Here is a 23,853-nt window from a genome sequence, read left to right as displayed (position 1 = left end):
GAGGCTAGAGCGGCCAGGTGGGCGGGTCAGTCAGATCCGGTTTCCAGGGCAGGACTTCCGGGGCGGGCGGCCGGGGCGGAGGGAGGAGTGGCTGACAGTTGGCGCGACCAGGAGGGCGGGCAGGCTGCTCGTGGGGGTGCGTGCCGGCAGGGCCAGGTGAGGTGCGGGCCTGGCTGGCGGGGCTGGGTCTGAGGAGGTTGGGGATGAAGATGCGGAGTGACCAAGGGTCTGGATTCCCAGTGCGGGCCACCCCGCGCTACCGGACAAGCGATTTCTTTTTCCGAGCCTCAGTTTCCCCCTCTGTACAATGGGGGCCCGAAGCCGACTCTAGTACCCTCTTAATGGGACGTCAGCCAGCTCGTGCACGCCGCGGCTGCTCCCAGCGCTCCTCCTCTCGTTACTCTTCCATCCTTGTTAGCGCCGATGATGATAGCGCGGGAGATGGCCGGGCTATGCAGGCCAGCGGGTGTGGGTTCGAATCTCAGCTCCGCGGTGCAGCACTGGGCCTGTGTCTTTACCTCTCTGAACCCCAGTTTCCTCTGCACAGTGATAGTCTCAGGCTCATAGGTTCATCGTGCTGATTCTGATGTATATCTTTGGCTTGCCAAGAGCTCGGTGGATTGGGATTGTAGTAGCTGAGAGTTCTAACAAAATAGAGGAGGGGAAGCCCAGAGAAAGCAGGAAAACAGTTGGGAAGATCGATACCCTGCTGTTTGCCGAGTCTTGAAGTTGATTTAAAATAATGACTGATGCATGTTCCTCAATTTAAAAGGCTGAAATTTACGTTGTTATCCTATTTGGGAAATTAGCACTGCTTGCCAGGAGAAGGAAAATGTAACTTGAAATACAATGGAAATAGAACAGCCTCTTCAGTTGTGGGCGGTGAATGAAAGATACTTGAAAATTGAATAATTTGTTTGTTTGTTTGTTTATTTATTTATTTATTTATTTATTTATTTATTTATATTTGAGATCTCTATGTAGCTCTGGCTGTCCTGGAACTCACTATGTAGACCAGGTTGGCCTCGAATTCACACAGTTCCACCTGCCTCTGCCAAGTGCTGGGATTAAAGGTGTTCGTCACCATGCCTGGCTGGCTAAGTAGGCTTATATTTGGATCCCCATTCACACAGCGTGCAGCTGACATTCGGTCCACAACTGCCCCACTCTGTCACTGGTTTAGTTAAGATTTAACTTAATGCATACTTATTACGTGCCATCCATAGCAGGAGCTTGGAGTTTGCTTATTTTATCCCTCTGACACCATTTTAAAATTTAAAAAAAAAAAAGATAGGTTTTATTGTGTGTGCTAGGTCAGAGGACGACTTGGCCTGTGGCCTTTACCTACGAAGCCATCTCACGGCCCCACACCACTGATGGGCAGTGAGCCTGTGTGTGCATTTGTGTGGAGATGAGGACAACATTTGGGAGTTGTCTCTACCACATGGGATGTAGGTTCAGGGGATTGAACTAATGTTGTCTGAGTTGGAGGCAGGCCTCTTTGGTAGGTTACCTTTTTCTTTCTTCTTCTTCTGTTTTTTTTTTTTTTTTTTTTTTTTTTTAATCTTTTTCTTTATAGTGCTTGCTAGCTAATCACGTCTCGGCCTTTTGGCTAAGATCAGGTGTAAAGTGCTTGCTGGGCAAGTGCTCCACCATTGAGCCATTTCCCAACTCTTGGCTTTGTGAGGTAGGGTCTCCATGCAGCACACCCGGCCTGGAACTCAAAATTTCATCTTCCATTTCCTGAGCTGGCATGATGGGTAGTAATAGGATCGTTTAAGTGGCTCTGAGAGGTGAGTCCCAGAAAAACAGAGCAAAGCCAGGCTCCTCCTATTCCGCCCTTCTTGGTTTCTTGGAGACCTTGGTATTTAGCCTTGCTCTCCGAAACTCATGCTCTCCTACATCAGCCTCCAACACCACGCTTTGGATCAAGTCTCCTAAGGACATAAAAGCATGTGGATTTAATAAATAGTAATTCCTTGAGTTATGAGAGCTGTCATTTTAAAAATGTTAATTTTGTCAATTTTCACTATTCAGAAAGAGATGGACTTTTAAAATATTAACCTGTGTGTATGTGTGTTATGTGTACTTGTTTGTATGTTCACTCATGTGCAGTTGTGCATGTATGTACGCGCCTGCGGATGCCAAAGTTGGGTATCTTACTCGGTCCTCCTTTATCGTGTATTTTGAGTCAGGGTCTCTCACTGAACCTGGAGCTCACCCATTTGGGCAGACAGACTGGCCGCTGAGCTCCAGGGATCCGCCTGTCTTCACTTCCCCAGAGCTTGGCTTTATTAGAAGTGGGTGGTGGGGATTTGAATTCAAATCTTCATACACAATACTGACTGAGCCATCTACCCAGCTGGGGAGATGGACTTTTTAAAAAGAAGATTCATTTATTTTTATGTGTATGTATATTTCCCTGCTTGTGCATGTTTGATACACGTGGAGCCCAGGCTGTTGGATCCTCTTGGACTAAAGTTACAGGTGGTTGTGATCTGTGTGTGAGTGCCGGGAACCAAACCAAAGCAAGAAGTGCTCTTAACCTCTGAGCATTTCTGGACCCTGGAAATGGTTTTTAAGATAGTAGAGAGTGCCTCAGAGATGAAGGCAGGAAGATTTCGAATTCAGGAGACCTAGTTTCAACAAATGGGAACAAACCAAACCAAACAGACAAAATGGTATTAAGGAGATGAAATTGAGTTCAAACAGTGACTTCATTGCCCTAGTATTTTTTCTTTCTTTCTTTCTTTTTTGTTTTTTTTTTTTGTTGTTTTTGTTTTTGTTTGAGACAGGGTTTCTCTGTGTAGTTTTGGTGCCTGTCCTGGGATCTCGCACTGTAGACCAGGCTGGCCTGGAACTCACAGAAATCCACCTGCCTCTGCCTCCCGAGTGCTGGGATTAAAGGCGTGAGCCACCGCCGCCTGTATTTTTTTTTAATTTAATAATTTATTTAAATTTACTTTATGTGCATTGGAGTAAAGGTGTGCATTGTTGTGAAGGTGTCAGGTCCCCTGAAACTGGAGTTACAGACAGTTGTGAGCTGCCATGTGGGTGCTGGGAACTGAACCCGGGTCCTCCGGAAGAGCAGCCAATGCTCTGAACCACTGAGCCATCTCTCCAGCCCTCTTGTTTAGTATTAACTGAGGCCTTCCAAGGATAGGCTGGTTATGCGTGCTGTGTAGCAGTCCCTCAGCCTCCATCCATTGGACTGACCTGAGTTCAAGTCCTGGCCCTGCTGTTAACCTGCTGTGCTTTCTTGGGCTTACTGTTCACTCTGTCTTTAACTTTATTTCCTCTTTTTGCTCATCTTTCTTCCTCCCAGGCTCAAAATGTAAAGCCGCTGAGAGGTACATATTCTCAGTTCCTGGCACAGAGTAAACACTCCCAAGGACCTGCTCCATGGGCTTCGGAATCAGAGAGAACTTGCTTTGGAATCTCAGAAAGGTCAGTTGCTACATGTGACACTTGGCAAGTGACTGTCCCTTGCTGAGTCAGGTGTGTTTTTTTTAATCGATGAGAACGGGACTAATAATAGTCTTCCCCGGTGAGGCTGTTGCAAGGCATCTTTGTGATGCTCCGACCTGGTGGCTAGTTGGTGCTTGGCATGTGACGTGACCTGACTTTCTCAGAGCTGTCTCTTGTACTGTTTATTGGTGTCACATCCAGAACTTGCTGTGTAGCTAAGGATAGCCTTGAGCTTCTGAACCTCCTGCCTCTGCCTCCCAAGTGCTGGGACTGCTGGTGTGTGTACCTGGTATGTATGGTGCTGGGGATGGAGCCCAGAGCTTCATGTATGCTGGGCAAGCACTCTCCGAACTGAATTACACCTCTAGCCCCACCCACCTGCTTGATCCTGGGTCTGCTCTATAGCCCAGGCTAGCCTTGAACGTGATGTGTAACTTGGGCTGGCCTCTAAAGCTCTTTAACCCTTTAGCAGTGGCTCATCTGAGTGACAATTGGTTTTCCATTTCTTTGGAGCCTCTTAGGGTCTGGTACCCCCACCCCATCCCCTGCCAGTCTGGCTCTTAAACACACTGAGGAGCTTTTAGCTTAGGGCACTAGACTCAGTGTCCCCTTTCCTGGAATAGTCTTCCGCTAAAGAGCCACACACTCACTTCTCCTCCCCCAGGGCTCTACACGATACCTCAGGCTTTGCAGATCAGCCTGTTGGAAACGGCTCCCACCCTTCCCCGGCCGTCCGTGCTTTTTCCACAGCACCGCCTTTGTAGCTGTTTGGTTTGCTGTCTGTCCCCTGCTTCTCTGCTCCCAGCTGGGCTCCATGGTTCTGTCCCCTCCGGACCCTTAAGTACCTCCCACATGGAAGGTTCTTGGGAAACCTGTCTGGTTGTTTATTTGGCTGTGGACCACACCCAAGCCTTGCGTATCCTAGGCAAAAATTCTGTCACTGAGCTACATACCAACTAAATCTTTTATGTTTGATGCAGAGTCTTATGTAGCCTAGACTGGTCTTGAACTTGTGAACCTCTTGTCTCAGTCTTCTGAATACTGGAATTTCAGACACTCTACCATGCTTGATTTTTGTCTTAAGGCTTGAGAAAGAGCCTCACACTGTATGTGGTGGCATACTTCTTTAATTTCAGCATTGATGGAGGGGCAGAGACAGGGGAATCTCAAGTTCTGCTTGGTCTACAGAGTGCGTTCTAGGACAGGTACGACTATAAACATTCAAACAAACAAACAAATAGAGAAAGCCTCACTTTGTAGCCTGGGCTGTCCCCCTGCCTCAGTTTCCTGAGTAGTGGGGTAGCAGGCGCATCCACTGTGCCTGACTCTGTTAGGAAGTTTCCTTTGAGCAGTGGGTGGGTCCATATGCTGGGATTTGGGGGACACTATTCCAGCTAGACCTCTCATGGTGTGAGGAATGGAAGCTTGGACATTTGCCATCAGTCTGGTCCTTTCATGTCAACCTGCCACAAGCCAGGGTCATCTGGGAAGAGGACTCTCAATTGAGAAAATGCCTCAATAAGATTAGTTGTAGGAGCCAGGTGGCACTTGGGAGGCAGAGCCAGGTGGATCTCTGAGTTCGAGGCCAGCCTGGACTACAGAGCGAGTTCCAGGACAGTAACCAAAACTACACAGAGAAACCCTGTCTTAAAAAAATGATTAAAAAAAAAAACAAAAAAAAAAACCAAAACTAAAAAACAACAACAAAAAGATTAGCTTGCCGGGCGGTGGTGGCACATGCCTTTAATCCCAGCACTCGGGAGGCAGAGGCAGGTGGATCTCTGTGAGTTCGAGGCCAGCCTGGGCTACAGAGCGAGATCCAGGAAAGGCACAAAGTAGAGAAACCCTGTCTCAGGAAAAAAAAAAAAAAAAAAGGTTAGTTTGTAGGCAAGTCTGGGGGGCATTTTCTTCATTGGTGATTGATATGAGATGGCCCAGCCCACTGTGGGTGGTGTCGTTCCTGGGTAGGTGGTCAAGGTGTTATAAGACAACTTGACTGAGCAAGCCAGTGAGCAGCACCCCTCCACGGCCTCTGCATCAGTTCCTGCCTCCAGGTTCCTTCCTTGAGTTCCGGTCCTGACTTCCTCCAAGATGGACTACAAGCTGTAAGAGGAAATCAACCCTCTCCTCTCCAAGTCGCTTTTGCCATGGTGTTTATCACAGCAGCGGACACCCTAACTAAGACGCCATCTTTGAGCTCCTTCCCAGGCAGAAGTGGTAGCTGTGATAGCAGCCCTGTCTGTCCGAGGCTGCTGACGTCCTGCCAGCTGCTCCAGGCTATTCTTGGTTTGTGAGCCCCTAGTCCAGGAATGCTCCTCTGGCAGGCAGTCGGGCAGGCAGCACCGGGAGCCTGAGGCTCTCTGTGGGCCGACGAATGGGACCTCTCCCTTCTCTCTTCCAGGCTCCAGGAAGCAGGGTCACGGCCAGGGAGACGATGGTCTCGGTGACTATGGGTGAGTCTGATTTCCCTGCAGGGCCCCTCTGCCCACCTCCCTTTCTGGGGTGTGGTCTGGGTCTAGAGAGGTGGAGCGGGGAGGCTTGGTAACAGGCAGGAACAGCTGGGCTCTACTGAGGTGGGGGCGGGGCTGGAGCCTGTGCAAGGCTGGCTGTTCTCTTCCTGTGTTGGGCCTCCTGCATTAGGAGTTTGGCCTGGGGAACTTGGTAAGGCCCTCTGGTGCGTGCTCCACCTGGCCTGCTACCTGTGAGATGGAGGTGGTAATCCTGCAGTCTGGATTGAGGAGATTACCACATGTGGAATCCTGGGCATAGTTCTCAACAGATGTTAAATGTGCTTGCTGGGAGACAGCCCTGATTATCCCCCACTCTCTTTCCTGAGATGCAGTCCCATGCTAACAGGCTCACCTGCGAGTCCTTGGAGCCAAGGACGACCTTGAGCTCTTCATCTTCCTGACTCCACTTCCAGTGCTGGGATCACAGGTGTGCTACCACCAGCCTGGCTAGCTTGCGTGATCCTTCTCTTGCTCTCTGTTTTTGGGGTGGAGGGAGATGTAGTCTCCCTATGTGATCAGGCCAGGTTCAGATCCCTGCCCTAAGCTCCTGAGTGCTGGGGTTAGAGCTGTATGCCACCATGCCCAGATCCCCAGCTCTTTCGGAGCCATCTATTGGGGTTGTCAAGGCACAGAGATCACATGGTGGCTTAGGAAAATGTTGAGATCTATTGCACATGTAGGAAAATCGAAAGGTGGGCTGTGGCACATGCCTGTAATCCCAGCACTCAGGAGGCAGAGGCAAACTCGGAGTTTGAACCCAGCCTGGTCTACAGAGAGAGTTCCAGGACAGCCAGGGCTACACAGAGAAACCCTGTGGGAATGGGGGCAGTGGAATTAAAAGCAACTAAAAGACAAATATTTAGCAAGGCCCAGGCTTTGCGTTTGCGTAACAAAACATGCAGTGTATCATCATGATGTGTGCCTTTATGTAGCGTGATATTGGAGCTGAACTGTTGACTTTCCTTTTGAATGCTGTGTAGTACTTTACATGTTTATTTATGGATGCCACTGTCAAGGGATATTGCTTAGGGCTTGAGGTGTAGCTAAGTGGTAGAGCACTTGCCCAGGACTCACCTGTAGGGACTTGGAGTATGGCTCATTATTGTGGTTTACTAAGGGCAGAGGAGGTAGCTCAGAGCTAGAGTAGAGCCCTTAACGGACCTTCATAAGCCATGTTGCATCTGCAGCACTGCAGACAGACCAACAGTTTTGTTCCGGGATAGATAGCTGTGGTGTATACGGTTTCTCCTGGTGTTTGTGTAGTAACCTCACCCCGCTGATTCTAAGATACACTGTTAGGGAATGTAACATTTCTGGGTAGGGGCTACATCTCTTTTGTTTGTTTTTGGAGATAACTTCTCACTCTGTAGTTCTCTGGATCATTCACTGTGTATCCCAGACTGGTCTCAGACCCACCGCAGCAGCCTCCTGAGTGCTGGGATTAAAGGCTGGCACCACCACCTGTGGCCTAGCTATTTCTTAATGGCCACTGGTTTATGACAGCTCAGTTGGTCACGTGCTTGCCTTTTCTCTTAAATACATGAAGTGGTGGTGTGAGCCTGATGTGGAGATTCTGCAACTCCTTGGTCACCAGGCTCTGTAGGGCCTTTGTAAGTGGTGCACACTTGTGATCCAGCACAGTAAGGCAGGAGGATCAGGAGTTCAAAGTCACTCTTAGCTACTTGGTGAGGTCAAAGCAAGCCTGAGATTCATGAGAGCCTGCCCTTTTTTTTTTTTTTTTTTTTTTTTTTGAAGCAGGGTCTCACTATGTAGCCTTGGCTATCTTGGAACTTGATATGTAGACCAGGCTGGCCTTGAACTCACACAGAGAGATCCACCTGCCTCAGCCTCCCAAGGTGTGTGTCACCATGCTAGCTGAGACCCTGTCTTTAAAAAAAAAAAAAGGGGGGACTCAAGGGAAGCAGGTGGGGATTAGCTTGGTGAGCAGAGCGCCGGCCTAGCACGCACAAGGCCCTGGGTTCAATCCCCAGCACCACATACACTGAGCATGGTGGCAGCACACTTCTGCAAGTCCAGCCCTGGGTAGGTGGAGGCAGAAGGATCGAGAGTTCAAGGTCATCCTCAGCTACAGAGTAAATTTGAGGCCAGGCCTGGGCTCCACTAGACCTTGTCTTAAAAAACTAACAAACAAACAAACAAACAAACCATTTAAGGCTGTCTTGGACTCAGTCCACCCGTCCACCCAGTGACCTGAGCACATGGGTACTGTTAGTACTGCAGTGTTAGCCAGGTGAGGATGGATTTCTTGACTTTTGCCCTGAGGGTCTAAGGAACAGGATTGGACCTGTGCTGTGTGCCCAGGAAGTACTTGGTAGATGTATAGTATCATTACAAATTACAGATGGGGAAACTGAGGCACTGAGCTTTGACTTGCTTACAGTCCTACAGGAAGGAAATGGCAGAGCCAGGATTGAACCAGTCAAGCTTCCTGATAACAGATATGAATGAGAGCCTCTCCTTGAGGCTTGGTTGCTCCCTGCTAAAGCCCATGGACTGGCTCCAGGCCTGGGCTCCCCGCCGGGCCATGTGCTGAGCGCTATCAGGCCAGGCACATGGGATAAGGCACCAGGACGAGGTGAAGCTATAAGAACAAGGTCAAAGGACCAGGAACTTGGGAGCATCATGCCTGGCATGTTAAACCTCCCAGGTCCCAGTTCGGGGACTCAGTGCCTGCTGACTCATAGGTGCTCAGGGGTTCTCAGTCCCTTGAGAGCTCACAGTGCAGGGCTGGCATGCACTGGTTCGACTTGTGGAAGCCACTGCTGCTGCAGTTTGCCATGAATGACTGTCCTGTCTAACCCCCAGCCACTTCCGAGTGGATCCAGTTCTTCAAGGAAGCCGGCATTCCCCCAGGACCTGCTGTGAATTATGCTGTGATGTTTGTGGACAATCGGTAAGGAGGCTGATGGGACAGGGTAACCTGGGCAGGACGAGGTGGGAACTTGCTGGGTGGGGCCTCATCACCATCCTCTCCACAGGATCCAGAAGAGCATGTTGCTAGATCTCAATAAGGAAATCATGAACGAGCTGGGCGTGACTGTAGTGGGTGACATCATTGCCATCCTCAAGCATGCCAAGGTGGTACACCGCCAGGTAGGTGCCCTTCTGTGCCTCTGACTGCCTGGGGAAAGTGTGAGTGAGGCTGGAGGGGATTGTTGAGGGGCCAGTAGGAGGCCTGGCAGCAAAGGAAGGTGCAGTGGTGGAGGCAGGTTTAGCTCTTTACTGTGGGACGGTGGGCATGTTGCCTGACTTTCTGAGCCTTGTTTTCTGTCTCCCCTCTGCAGTGAGGCAAACCATAATTTTGTGTTTCTTTTTCCATTTTTCACATGTGTGTGGTATACACACATGAATTGTGCATGTTCATGTGTATATGTGCATGTGGAGGCCCAAGGTTGATAAAGGGAATTATCCTCAATCACTCTTGCACCTTATTCAGTGAGGCAAGATCTCTCAACCAAACCCAGAGCTTGCTGATACAGCCACCAGATGCCCTGAACCTTTATAGTAACATGTGCAATAGATCTCAACATTTTCCTAAGCCACCACGTGATCTCTGTGCCTTGACAACCCCAATAGACGGCTCGGAAAGAGCTGGGGATCTGGGCGTGGTGGCATACAGCTCTAACCCCAGCACTCAGGAGCTTAGGGCAGGGATCTGAACCTGGCGTGGTCACATAGGGAGACTACATCTCCCTCCACCCCAAAAACAGAGAGCAAGAGAAGGATCACGCAAGCTAGCCAGGCTGGTGGTAGCACACCTGTGATCCCAGCACTGGAAGTGGAGTCAGGAAGATGAAGAGCTCAAGGTCGTCCTGCAGAACACCCAAGTTCAGTTCCTAGCACTAATATCATGAAGCTCACAACTGCTTATAAGTGCAGCTTCAAGGGATCTCATACCTGTGGCCTCTACAAGCACCTGCACTCTCATACACCACACACACACACACACACACACACACACACACACACACACACACACACAGACAACTAAAAATGGATTAAAAAACAACCCCAGAGCAGAACAGATTTTGTTTTTTGTTTGTTTATTTGTTTTGTTTTGTTTGTTTTTTTTCAAGACAGAATTTCTCTTGTGTAACCCTGACTGTCCTGGAACTCGCTCTGTAAACCAGGCTGGCCTGGAACTTACAGAGATCCCCCTGCTTCTGCCTCCCGAGTGCTGGGATTAAAGGCGTGCGCCACCACCGCCCAGCTGGCAGAACAGCTTTTTTTTAAAATTTATTATTTATTTATTATGTATACAGAAGAGAGCGCCAGATCTCATTACAGATGGTTGTGAGCCACCATGTGGTTGCTGGGAATTGAACTCAGGACCTCTGGAAGAGCAGTTGGTGCTCTTAACCTCTGAGCCATCTCTCCAGCCCGGCAGAACAGCTTTTAAGGCCTCTGGGTGCTGCTCAGTGCTCTAGGACCCTCTTCTGGGCTAACCTGCGACCTTTCATTTCCAGGACATGTGCAAAGCTGCCACTGAGTCAGTGCCCTGCAGCCCCAGTCCCCTCCAGGGTGAGCTTCGCCGTGGCGCCTCTAGTGGTGAGTTGCATCTGTTCAGTCTCTTCCTTCATTGTATCCCTCACTGAAGGGAACACATCTGCATTCCGCCCCCCTTGTAGTTTGCAGAGGTAGAAGCAAAGCCGTTGAGGCCCTCTCTCTATAAAGGACCAAATGAGCGAGGCAGGGAGTGGCTGATTGTGTAGCCCTTTCTCACAGTAGTCATGATTTTTATGTGTGTGTGTGTGTGTGTGTGTGTGTGTGTGTGTGTGTGGTCTCACAAGACAAAGTGTCTGAGAAAGTTAGAGGACATGTTGTGGGGGGTGGTTTTCTCTTTCCACCATATGCTCAAACTTGGGTTGTCGAGCTTGGTTGTAAGTACCTGTACCCGCTAAGTCATCCTTCTGGCCTCCCCTCCCCCCTCCTCTTTAAACAAAAGTTTATATAGCCCAGGCTGGCCTTGAAGTCACTATCCCCCTGCCGTAGCATCTTGCTTCTGGGGTCACGACATCTGATTTATTCTTTGGTGGTGCTCGGGATGGAGGCCAGAGCCTGTGCAGGCTGGCCGCAGCAGGCTGGCCGCAGCAGGCTGATGGTGCCGTTCACTCAGCCGCACCTCAGCCCGTATACCTTACCTTGTATACTCCTCTTTGTCCTATTTTGGGGGGGGTTCAAGACAATTTCTCTGTGTAATACCCCTGGCTGCTCTGGAACTCACTGTAGACCAGGTTGGCCTCAAACTCACAGAGATCTGCCTGGCTCTGCCTCCCGAGTGCTGGGATTCAAGGAGTGTGCCACCGCTGCCTGGCTTCTTGATAAAGCATGGCTAAAAGCAACTTGGGAAGGAAAGAGTTTATTCAGCTTACATGGCCTGATCAGGACCTCAAGGCGGAGGCCCTGGAGGAATGCTGCTCTTTTCTTTTGTTCCTTCTTGAAATAGGGTCTCACTATGTAGCCCTGGTTGGTCTTGAACTACTGTCTCGGCCTTCTGAGTACTGGGATTAATATAGATATTGTTCCAGCACACCTATCCATCTCTCCTTCTTACACCTTCCCGACCAGTCACCTGCCGGGAGTGGCACTGCCCACAGTGGGGCAGCCTCCCACCAGTTGTCAGTCAAGAAAATACCCCACAGTCATGTCTGTAGGCCAGTCTGATGGAGGCGTTCTTTGACCTCTTCTCTGATGTCTCTAGTTTGTGTAAAGATGATTTAAAAAAACAAAAAAACTAACTAGCCATACTTCTAAAAAATGTATTTATTGTTTACATTTATTTATTCTGTGTGTATGTTTGGGGAGTACTCGAGTGCCATGGCACATGTGGTGGTTATGTGACCCCCACTTCCACCATATGGGTCCCGGGGATCAGGACCTTCACCCACATTCCTGCCTTTCTTCACTGAGTCGTCTCAGTGTCCCCCATGTGTTCATTTTTAAGGACCCCTTGTTTACTATATGCTGTTGAGTCATTCCCTGAGCTCACAGCCAGCACCACCGTGACTCATCCCAGAACAAAGCCTGTAAGCCACACATGTTTTCCATGAAGCACACCGTGGCCTTCCCATGCAGTGCAGTGTCACACGGCACCTTAGCAGTGTGCTGCACAGTCGCCAAGCTTCTCGCAGGAAGCAGACCATGGAAGGACACTTAGAGGAGCTGACACCAGAGGCCACAGGATCCCTTTGCCATAGGCTGGGAACATGTGCTGGGTGACGGTGCAAATCTGCAAACAGCTGCAGAAGCACCCATGTGTTGATGTATGGGGCTGTAGTGAATCCCAGTGAGCAGATGAGTGTGCACACACAGACTGAAGACCTGGGCAGCAGCAGAGTGAGACCCTATTTAAAAACATACGGAGCTGGGCTAGAACTTGGCTGACGGAGTGCTCGCCCAGCATACACGAGGCCTTGGACACGACCCCAGCTCCAGACAGTCAGGCACTGTGGTGCACCCTCTAACCTAGCCCTTGAGAAGTGGTAGCAGGAGGGTTAGATGTTTAAAGTCGGGGCTGGAGAGAGGCGCAGTGGTTAGGAGCACTGGCTGCTCTTCCAGAGGACCTGGGTTCAATTCTCAGCAACCACATCAAGTAGTTCACAAATGCCTGTAACTCCAGCACCAGGGGCCTGACGCCCTCTTCAGGCCTCCAGAGGAACCATCTCAAACAAGGTAGAAGAAAAGGACACACACACATCTGAGTGTCACAGTTCTGTGTGACACAATTCACACACATGAATGGACAGACGCACACACACACACACAAACATAAGTAAGCAGTTACAGACATTTACTTCTCACAGATAAATAAACACGAAGTCATAGACATGTACTTCTCACAGTTTTATGGGTTGGCTGGCCATGGTACTCTGACCCAGTTCAGCGGGTCTCTGTGGTTCATGACGTCTAGATTGAAGTATGGCTTCATTTACACATCTGATTACTGGCTTGATGTCAGCTGGAGTAATAGAGGTGACTTGGTGTCTTTCATTATGCAGCAGGCTACCTAGGCATGCTCACCTGACGGTGAGAGTCACAGGGTTCCTAAAAACAGCAGTAGCAGGCAGGCTCCAGCACCGGGGCCTCTTGTGCCATTGGACAAAGTCACAAGGCTGAACTTGGAGTCCGTGCTGGCAGGGCACACCTGCAGGGATGCAGGGAGGCTGTAGAAATCAGGCTTCATTTCTCTAACAAGCCCACAACACACATACAGAAAAGGGTTCGATCCTAACGGCTTTGTGGCCGGCTGTGTAACTCGGCTCTAGAGTGTAGGCTTAGCCTATGAGGCCCTGTGTTCTAGCCCCAGCCCGAAAGCCTCAGCATTCAATTGTTAAAGGCTCTGTTTAGCATTCAGTATAAGGCAGCAGATAACCATTGTCCAAAGACAGAGACAAGCATGGCTGTCCTTCCAGAGTCAGGGATCCCACGACTCTGACTGCCAGTCTTTCAAAAGTGCCTGTCCATAACATTTTCATACCTTTCTGGATGCCCTTTTCTCTTTCCTCCCTCCCTCCCTCCCGCCTCTGCCTCCGAGTGCTGGGGTTAAAGGCGTGTGCCACCATGCCCGTGTTCACCATGCCCGTGTCCACCATGCCCGTGTTCACCATGCCCGTGTTCACCATGCCCGTGTTCACCATGCCCGTGTCCACCATGCCTGGCCTACATGCCTTTATAATTTCAAGTAACTGAAAAATGAAACCAAACCTGTGCATGGTGGCTCGTGTGTATAATCCCAACACTCAGGAGGCTGAGGCAGGAGGATTGTTATGAATTAGCCAGCCTGGGTTACATTGTGAGTTCCAGGCCAGCCCAGAGTGAGACAAAGTCTTTAAGAAAAAATCCTGTTAAGTGATGAGGACTGTGGAAGAAAGTGTGTCATGGGTCAGGGGAGCAAAAGTAAAAGGGGGTCCTGGTGGGACGGGACGTTAGAGGAGTTTTCTCTGAGGGGTCAGACATGGTAAGCCATTCCTGGGAGTAGGAAGCTGCCTTCCAGGTTCCTTAAGCAAGCACCCTTACACTACGAGGACGCAGCAGTCCCAGGGTGACAGCAGCCGCTTCCGCCTTAGTCCAGTGCTCTCCTTTGACGTCCTGGCCCTACACTCCTGGACCGTTCTTCCAGAATCCTCCTCCTGCCATTTCCCAGTCCCTTCCCAGGGCACCCATAGCATGACTGGACTCACTTCCGTCCTCCCACAGCGGCTTCTCGAATGATCACCAACAGCTTGAACCATGACTCTCCACCTCACACTCCCCCAAGGCGGTCGGACACCAGCACTTCCAAGATCTCCGTCACTGTCTCCAACAAGATGGCAGCGAAGGGTGCCAAGGCTGCCGGTGAGGACTCTCGGGCAGGAGTTGGGCAGAGCTGCAGGGGAATGTGGGTGAGCAGAAAATGGGTGGGCGTGCGTGGTGTATGTGGGGAGTGCTGCTGAGTGTGACAAGGTGCTTCAGACCACCCGCAGGTCATTGACCTCTGTGAACTTGATCAAGTCTGAGAACTTAATTTTTGTTTCTTTTTTTCTTTTTTAAATTAAATTTATTTTACATCCTGACCAAAGTTTCCCCTCCACCCTCTCCTCCCATCCCACCCCCACCCCTGCCTCCCCTATTCACTCCTCCTCTGTTTCTGTTCAGCAAGACACCTCCCATGGATATCACAAAGTATGGCATATCAAGTTTCTGTACGACTAGTCTCCTCACCTTGTATTAAGGCTGGGCAAGGCAACCCAGTATGAGGAATAGGGTCCCAAAAGCCAAGCAAGGCCTTAGGGACAGGCCCTGCTCCCACTGCTATGAGTCCCACAAGTAGACCTCTGTTTGTTTTTAACTTAAAGATTTGTTTTTATTTTTTTAATTATGTGTATGTATGTGGGTGTGTGCTTGTGTGCACAGGTGTCCATGGAGGCCAGAAGAGTGGTTTCCCCGGACCTGAAGTTACAGGCCATTGTGAGCTTTCTGATGTGGGTTCCGGGAACTGAACTTGGGTCCTCTGCAAAAGCAGTACTTGATCCTAAGCACTGAGCTGTCTCTCTGGCTCCTTGTTACTGTTTCTAGAAGGGCAGTGATGATGTCTTGGTTTCGAGGACAGTGAGAAACCCTCCAAGATAGACTGGAGACCTGGCTTTTCCACTTCTCCTTGGTAACTGAGGCTGGCCTTGAGATTGTTATGTAGTTTCGATGACGTTCACAAAAGCCCTGGATTCAATCCTCAGCACCACAAAAAATTTATAAGCATAAAAGTAAAAGTAAGAGCCGGGCAATGATGGTGCACACCTTTAATCCCAGCACTCTGGAGACAGAGGCAGGTGACTCTGAGTTGGAGGCCAGCCTGGGCTACAGAGGGAGTTCTAGCACAGCCAGGGCTACACAGAGAAACTCATTAAAAAAAAAAAAAAACAAAAGTAAGTAAATGTGAGAAGCTAGGCATGGTAGTACATACCTGTAAATCCAGCATTCAGAAAGCAGAGGCAGGGGGATCATTCCAAATTCAAGTTTGGTTTGGTCTATCTAGAGAGTTCCATGCTAGCTAGAGTTAGAGCAAACCAAAAAGAAAAACCAGAAAGCTAAAAGTAGTTAATAAAGTGCTGAAACCTCCTGACACTGTGAAGGGAATTCTTTTTTGTGGTTGAAGTATAAAAGTAGGTGTCATAAAGCATGCTGGAGTGGAGAGGCTGAAGCAGGAGGATTACAAGTTCCAGACCGGCCTGGGCTACATAGTGAGACCCTGGCTTAGCAACAGAAGAGAAGTTTAATTTAGGGTTGGTGACACTGCTCAGTGAGCCAATGCTTTTGCTGCCGTGATTGATGACCTTAGTCAGTCCCTGGGACCCACGTGGTGAAGGGAGAGAGCCACGATGTACACACACATATCATAAGAAGAGATAGTTTTATTTTTTACTTATTTTATTGTTTAAGATTTATTTATTATGTATACAGTGTTCTGCCTGCATGTATGACTGCAGGTCAGAAGAGGGCACCAGATCTCATTACAGATGGCTGTGAGCTACCATGTGGGTACTGGGAATTGAACTCAGGACCTCTGGAAGAGCAGTGCTCTTAACCTCTGAGCCAGCTCTCCAGCCCTATTTTTTACTTATTTTATGTGTATGGATGTTTTGTCTACATGTATGTCTGTGCATCGTGTGAATGCCTAGTGCCAGCAGAGGGTATCTGATCCCCTGGAACTGAAGTTACAGATAGTTGTGAGTTGCCATGTGGGTGCTAGGAATTGAACCCAGGTCCTCTGGAAGAGCAGCCAGTGCTCTTTACCACTGAGCCATCTCTCCAGCCCCCAGTACATATATTTTAAAGTATAATTAGTTCTGCAAAATACCTAAACGGTAAGTATGGACCTTGGTTACTTGTTAAAAAGTGAAAGCACAAAAAGAATAGGCAAAAGGCACAAGCACATCCAGTTCTGAAGGCAGCACTGTGGGACTGGAGGATCTACCCACCCAGCGGGTCCCACAGTCCAGATGTCTGGGAAGTTACCGCTGCTTGCGAATCCCAAGCACATCTTGTGGTTTAGTGACTAATGTCCTCAGTGGCTCAGTCTGGTGATGGGGGCAGCTGTGCACACGAAAGATCAGTCACACAAGTAAGGAGATGAACCACTGGTGTGCAGCTGGCATTGTGCATGTCCATAAGCCCAGCCCTCCAGGGCTAAAGCAGCATGATCGTGAGGTGAGGCCAGCATGACAATATAGGGAGACCTTGTCTCCAAAGAGGGAGGGCAGAGACTGGCAGATTGTCATGTCCATAGCTAGTTCCCCCACCACCCCCAGCCTCAGAACATCCATGCCTGAGGGAGCTGACTCCATGTCTCCTTACCAGCTCTGGCCCGCAGGGACGAGGAGAGCCTGGTGGTTCCTACCAAGCGGCGGCGGGTGACTGCTGAGATGGAGGGGAAGTACATCATCCACATGCCGAAGGGGACCACCCCCCGCACCCGCAAGATCCTGGAGCAGCAGCAGGCAGCAAAAGGTTGGGGCTGTGTGGGCTGCAGGTGGGGCTCTCTTAGCTTGTCACCCAGTGACGGTCCTGCCCAGTGGGTGGGGGCTTAGAGGGGAGCAGCTGCCATAGAGGAAGAGACTCCCTCACCTCTACGCTGCCATCCTGCAGTTCATGAAGCTGGGTTCTCATGCCTTATCCCTGGAGGGCAGGGACAAAAAGACGGTTATGGCTGGCCTGGCAAGCAGGTGACCATACCTGGCTAAGAGTGGGCCGCAGTGGACACCAGTACTGTGAGGCAAAGCAAGGGCTCATCCTCAGTGCTGTGGAGACGGTGGCCCCATGGTGGTGACATTTTAGAAAGTTCTGCCGGTGCTCCTGGAGGAACTTTCAGATGGTGTACATCTTCTTCCTGGGCCCATGCCTGTGGGTGTTGTCCCTCTCTGGAGCAGGGCAGCGTGTGGACTTGCAAATGTACTGAATCTAGAGGCTCTACTCTTTCTCCTTGATTTCGTTTATTTTTATATATTAAAGGCATGCGCCACCGCCGCCCAGCCTTATTTTTATTTATTTATTTATTTATTGGTTTTTCCAGACAGAGATTCTTTATATAGCCCTGGCTCTCCTGGAACTAGCTCTGTAGAGCAGGCTGGCCTCAGACTCACGGAGATCCTCCTGCCTCTGCCTCCCGAGTGCTGGGATTAAGGCATGCACTGCCAATTCCTGGCCAGTTGGTTTTTTTTTTTACATTCTGTTTTTGAGGTGCTGGGGATCTTACCTTGTGCATGCTAGGGTAGTGTTCTACCTCCTACTTAAAGCCTTAGTCTTTTTTATGTGTGTGGCACAAATAACATTATTTTCTAGATATCTATAAAATTTCCTCCAGTTATGTCTTTCTTTCATTTTTAATCTTTTATTCTTTCATACTTTACTTAAAAAACTATTTTGTGGGTCTGCTTATGTGAATTCATGTGCATAATGTGTGGCAGTCCTCGAAAGCCAAAAGGGGGAGTTAGGGTCCCTGGAACTGGGATACTAGGAATTGGACCCGGGTCCTCTGGAAGAGCAGCCAGTGCTCTTACCTGCTGAGCCATCTCTCCAGTCTCTGTTCTTTGATAACTTCATCCATGTGTACATTCTACCTTGATTGGATCTACCCTTGCCAGATACCCCAGCATGCCCCACTCTTACATTCATGTCCTGTCCTTTTATTTTTCTGCGGGGGGCTTACTGCTCCCTATTAGAGCTGCCTGCCAGAATGACTTTGTTGGCGTGCTGTTCTGCAGGCCTTGTGTGAGTGACCACAGTGCAGTTAGTTCCCGTGGCATGTCACACCCAGAAGACAGCCTTTCCCAGCTTCTCCAGCTCCCATGCTCTCCTGCCCACCCTCGTGCTGTGTCCTGTGAGCCTTGGGGAGGTCGATGTAGGTGGTCTCTGCAGGCTGAGCACTCAGTGCATACATTCTCAGCGCTTTGACCAGTTGAGTCTTTGCAGTAACTGCTGCCCACTGTCGAAGAAGCTTCTCTGACCAAGATGAGGGCAGCACTGATATGGGTATAAACAAATGTGTAGATATGTTTAAATTATTCTTTATTTATGTGAATATGTGTGAGTCTATGTGTATGTGAGTTTATATGTACCACATGCATGTAAGAGCCTACAGAGGCCAGAAGAGGGTGTCAGATCCTCTGGAACTAGAGTCACATAGATGATGTAAGCTGCCATGGGGGTACTGGGAAATTCTGCAAGAGCAGTAATTGCTCTTAACTGCTGAGCCATCTTTTCAGAGCCCCCATTCCCCTAAACATGAATATTTAGAAGGCAATTTGATAACATGTCCATTTACCAAAACAACAGTATTAAATTTTCTATTAGGGCCTATGATCTCCTAAGCCATGGGCATTGGACCAGGTTTACCATAACAGGCCTGTATTTCCTCCTGTGGAGCAGGCCTCAAATCTAATCAGGAGCTGTTGGTTAACTCCATAACCTCATGCCACTGTTAGACCAGTGGGCACATCTTGCCTGGCAGGTTGATGTTTTAGCATCAGAATTCACTGCTAGGTAATGCCCCTGTTGACTTTTCCCCCCAGTGGCCTGCATAGTACCTTTCAACACTGTGAAGCTAGCCATCAAGGAGGAAGCTTGTTTTCCTATCAGTTTAGTTTGGTTTTTCTCTGTCCTACAACCGAAGTGTGCTGTGCCTGCCTTAGTAGGGTCACCTGTCATGCTGGCTGTCCTGGAGCTCACTAACTCACAGAGATCCCCCTGCCTCTGCCTTCAAAGTGCTGGGATCAAAGGCGTGCGCCACCATGTCTGAGCTGGTGGCTTATTCTTTTTCAATGGTCATTTGTTTCCATAATATTTTGGGCTATGACTCAGTGAACACTGTGAACACTGTTATTGGTGGAGATGTAGAGTTTGCTTGTTTGTTTGTTTGAGGGAGGATTTCTCTGTGTAGCCGTGGCTGTAGCCCAGGAACTCGATCTGTAGATCAGGCTGGTGGCCTTGAACTCAGAGATCCACCTGCCTCTGCCTCCAGAGTAGTGGGATTAATGGTGTGTGCCTCCACTGTCTGACTGAGATGTAGGTTTTATTTAGTAGAGGACTCATAACCATTCATCACATTCTGCCAGATGCCCACAATTGCAAACTTAAAAGGAACAAAGCTGGATGAGGTAGCATTTGGGAAGTGTAGGCAGGAGAATCGGGAGTTCAGGGCCAGCCTCAGTTACATAGTGAGTTCAAAGTTAGCCTAGGCTACATGAGACCCGATCTCAAAGAAGAAACATTTTCCCTTCCACATCAACTTATACAGAGACACAATGAATTTCAGGTATCAGTTTTCATTGATTGTTTTAGTTAGGGTTACTCTAGCTATGATGAAGCATCATGATCAAAGCAGGTTGGAGAGGACAGGGTTTATTTGGCTTACACTTCCACATCACTGGAGGAAGTCAGGACAGAGACTCGAACCTGGAAGCAGGAGCTGATGCAGAAGCCATGGAGGGGTTCTGCTCACCTGGTTCTTTCATGGCTTGTTCAGTCTGCTTTCTTATAGAATCCAGGACCGCCTGCCCAGGGATAGCACTACCCACAGTGGGCTGGGCCCTTCAGCATCAACCACCAATTAAGAAAATGCCCTCCAGGCTTGTCTACCGACATCTTCTGGAGGCACTCCCTCCTCTTAGGGGATTTCAGCTTGTGTCAAGTTGACATAAAGCTGGCCAGCTCATTGGTCTTTCCCCATCTGACCTTGGGAGTTCGTGTGAAGGGCAGCAGGAGCCACCAGTGCAGCTAGTGCAAGGCCTGAGCCGAGCACGCATGGTCTGCCCCTAGGTCATCTCACCTTGGCGTCTGCGCTGTGCCCAGCCTAGACATGGTCCCATGGGGCCACAGGCAGGTGCTGCCTCATGGTGCCACTTCTCTCCCAGGTCTCCATAGAACATCTGTATTTGATCGCCTTGGGGCTGAGACCAAAGCAGACACGACGACAGGGACTAAGGTGAGTATGGCGTGCTGGAGCGGCTCGCGTGGGCAGTGCTGGTCCTCTCGGTGTGCTTCCTGCACCACGGTCTGTGTCCTTCCCACCCTTTGAGCCTGTGGTGGATTTCTTGTTTGCCCTTTGTCCTTTCGTAACAGTCTGCTTGGCTGCTGGATTTTTCTTCCACCCCCAGGTCCTAACTAGTCTCAGAATCTTCTACCGTAGCAATCCTGTCCTAAGCCTCCAGCTCAGGTGCCTGCCGTCTGCATTCAGTCAGCTGAATGCATTCCAAGTTGGATGCCTCCATCTGTCCTCAGCTCCGCCACCTCTGCCTGATGCATGGATAGGGTCCCACAGTGCTGCCATTAACCCTTATAGCCCTGTCCCCACCGTTACAGCCATGCTGCCGCACGCACGAAGAGGAGGTTTTTCTCTTGCTTTTACTTTTTTGTGACAGAGTCTCATATAGCTCTGGGCGGTCTGACACTGTAGCCAAGTGATTGAACTCCTGATCCTCCTGCCTCCACTTCTCAAGTGCTCAGATGACAGGCATGCACTGCCGCACCTGCCTTCTTTAGGACTGGATGTTTGAGGGGGTGTTGTTTGTTTTGAGTCAGTCTTTCCTGGAGCCTAGGCTGGCCTAGAACTCAAGATCATTCTCCTTCAGCCTCATGAGTACTGAGATCACAGACTCGCACCGGTGCTTCCAAGGTGGTTCTTTTTTTTTTTTAAACTATGCCCACAGCAAAACCTAGTCTTACTGCTGTAACCAGCGATTCCCTAGGCCCCGGGCATGGAGTGTGGTTAGAATACCCTAGAGCTCACTCTGACAGGCTGGATGGCCTTGGCTTTGTCATTTTAGCCATTTGTACCTCGGTTCCTGAATCTATATAATGCCAGTTAATAGGGCGGCTATGGGTGTCGGCAAGAGGCTGGGATGTAGGACACAGCAAGCGCTCCTTAGGTATCTATCACCCACAGTGGACACTTCCACTGAGTCTCGTGCTCACCAGCGTGGAACCGCCTGCCCTCTGTCTCTCACCTCCCAGAATCTTACCATGATGGCGATGGTAATGTGGGCTCCTAGGACTTGAGGTTCAGCCATGGGAGGCTTTAGTGAGTGCTCAGGAAGTGTGGCTGTCACTTCTGCCTCCGAAACCGAAGGCGTGCTTCTCTGCTCACTCATCTCGGAGGGCCTGCAATCCCTGGCCTCTCTGAGGAGACATGGATTGTCCCTGACTCCTGCCCTCCAGCCTGCCACTCCCCTTCAATGCTGGCCGTGATGGCCCACATCTATCATCCCAACACTCAGGAGACTGAGGCAGGAGGATCTCCAGCTTGAGACTGTGGACTGCGTAGTAACAACCCTTGTCTCAAAGTAAAGGAAAAGAAAATCCATGAAGACATATTGTCCGTCATAGTACACGACTGACCATTGATATTGTTGAATTAGTCAAGTTATTTCTGATGCTACCTCCTCCATCGAGCTATGACTCCAGGAGGGTATGGCCAGGGTTGTCCTAACCATCATGGTATCCTTAACACTGTTCGTCCTAGGCTGGGGTTCGTAATGACCGAGTAAGGGGGGACTGGGGTATAGTTCAGTGGTAGAGTATCCCCAGCTATGTATAGGGCCCTGAATTCTGTCGAAAGCATGACACCGTAAACAGCTAAAATGACCTGGGCAATCCTCCCAGTGCTCAGCCCGCCCTTGGCCAGCACTCCTGTTTCTCCCTGTCGTTATTAGAGCTACTGCCATTCAGCTTTCGGAGCTCCTGTGGCCTGAGCCCTTTCCTAAGGAACCTTCCTGGGCCCCTGGCACAGTCAGGTCTTCCTCTGGGCCCCCTGGCCTCTGGTCCCTGTCACCATTACATAGGATGACACTGAACTGCCAGCTGACTTTCTTAGAGGCCAGCACAGAGCAGGCAGCAGGTTGAGTGACTAAAATGACCCACTGTCCTTTCTCTGACATCTGCAGCCCACAGGAGTTTTCAGCCGCTTAGGGGCCACCCCAGAGATGGATGAGGATTTGGCCTGGGACAGTGACAATGACAGCAGCAGCTCTGTCCTGCAGTATGCTGGGGTCCTAAAGAAGCTAGGACGGGGCCCCACCAAGACCAGTCCCCAGCCAGCACTGACTGTCAAAGCCAAGGCCACAAGCTCTGCAACCACGACAGCTCCAAGGCTGCGGCGCCCGGCACTTCCCTCTCGCCCTGGGCCAGAGAAGAAGCCAGAGTCCCTGCCCAAAGTCAGTGTCCTCCAGAGACTGGGCAAGGCTGCCGTTGTGTCTGAGGCCCAGGACAGCCAGGTCACAAGCACCAAGAGTAAGTCCTCAGCTGAGGTCAAGTTCGCCGTTAAGAGGACTCTGGTAGGGCCCCGGGGGAGCAGCTCCATTGAGAGCCTTGGTGCCCAGATGGACCATGCAGGCACTGTGAGCGTGTTCAAAAGACTGGGCCGGAGGACTCTCTAGTCGGCACATGGGGTGGGGTGCAGCATGGAATGGCAGGCAGGTTCCTGCTTCCATCCCTCCCTCCCAGCTCTCGGTGACACAAGGCTTGGCTCTCCAGCATTCATGCGGGTTCCAAGCACTTGGTACACAGGCCTTTTCCTGGCCTTGGATGTTCCTGTGGCCTGCCCTTGCCTGCTCCGGGACTCTCCCGGCCTGCCCTCTGTCCTCTGTGCGCTAACTGTGGCCTTGGTAGATCCCTTTCTACCTCTTCCCAAAGCCAAGTGCCCTGCCCCTGCCGCGCAGCCCACCCCTCACTGGGGCGCCCCCCCTGTCCTGGCTGCCCCATCACAGGCTGCCCCACCCCCTGACTTCCCTTGCTCTTCTCCCCTCCCCCTGCTGTGGTGTCTCTCTTCTCTTCACTCTTTTCATTTCTCTTCTGTTTTCTGTCCCTGTGGCAAGGCCCGACCGTCCGCTGCATCCTGCCTGACCCTCCTGCACCTCTGACCTCCCAGCGGCCCCCTCGTCGACGGTGGCGTCGAACCTGTAAAGACTGTTAGCCGCCTTCCATTCCCAGGCTGGAGGGACCCCCCCAGATCCTGGCCTGAAGCTGGGGCACCTCCGTTTCCCTGCCCTGATTGATGGTCTTTTTCCTTGGTGGGTGGTGGGCAGCAGACCCTGGGGAGGGGAAAGGCACTGGGGGAAGGTGACGGCTGTTTTAATATATTTTTGTGACTTCCAAACTGTCCTTCCCCTCCTTCCGTGGGGGGCGCTGGTGAAGGGCTGGGCCCAAAGCGTCAGTACCTGAGTTGAAGGGTAAATGGTGACAGTCCCCTCGATGAGGTCCTCTCCTCCCTCCGAGTTACAGTGATCTATCACCAGGGCTCCTCCTGTGGATTTCACCGGTTCCTGCCACACAGTCGGTTGGTGGCTTGGTTTTATTTTGAGATGGGATCTCATTATATAGCCCTGGC

At 50.4% G+C, this 23,853-nt stretch overlaps 1 protein-coding gene across 3 annotated transcripts; it reads left to right on the top strand.

Annotated features, from left to right (window-relative positions):
- The first annotated feature begins 70 nt into the window (after window positions 1–70).
- C1H19orf47 (chromosome 1 C19orf47 homolog) lies at window positions 71–23,622 on the top strand. 3 transcript variants are annotated; one of them, XM_028855099.1, is made up of 11 exons: window positions 71–156; window positions 3,326–3,447; window positions 5,870–5,921; window positions 8,805–8,892; window positions 8,978–9,092; window positions 10,466–10,547; window positions 14,196–14,333; window positions 16,833–16,982; window positions 20,384–20,454; window positions 22,412–22,757; window positions 23,342–23,622. In XM_028855099.1, exons 2-11 carry the CDS (start codon window positions 3,403–3,405, stop codon window positions 23,437–23,439), a joined length of 1,185 nt encoding a protein of 394 aa, XP_028710932.1. In that variant the 5' UTR covers window positions 71–156; window positions 3,326–3,402; the 3' UTR covers window positions 23,440–23,622. The 3 variants fall into 3 exon arrangements, with proteins under 3 accessions (XP_028710932.1, XP_028710930.1, XP_037056939.1); XM_028855097.2 differs by having other exon boundaries at window positions 22,412–23,434; XM_037201044.1 differs by lacking the exons at window positions 71–156; window positions 3,326–3,447; window positions 5,870–5,921 and adding an exon at window positions 6,311–6,405 and having other exon boundaries at window positions 22,412–23,434.
- The last annotated feature ends 231 nt before the right edge of the window (window positions 23,623–23,853 follow it).

Source organism: Peromyscus leucopus, chromosome 1 (genome assembly GCF_004664715.2).
Source record: "Peromyscus leucopus breed LL Stock chromosome 1, UCI_PerLeu_2.1, whole genome shotgun sequence".
Classification (NCBI taxonomy): domain Eukaryota; kingdom Metazoa; phylum Chordata; class Mammalia; order Rodentia; family Cricetidae; genus Peromyscus; species Peromyscus leucopus.
This window is presented reverse-complemented; position numbering and strand designations above follow the sequence as displayed.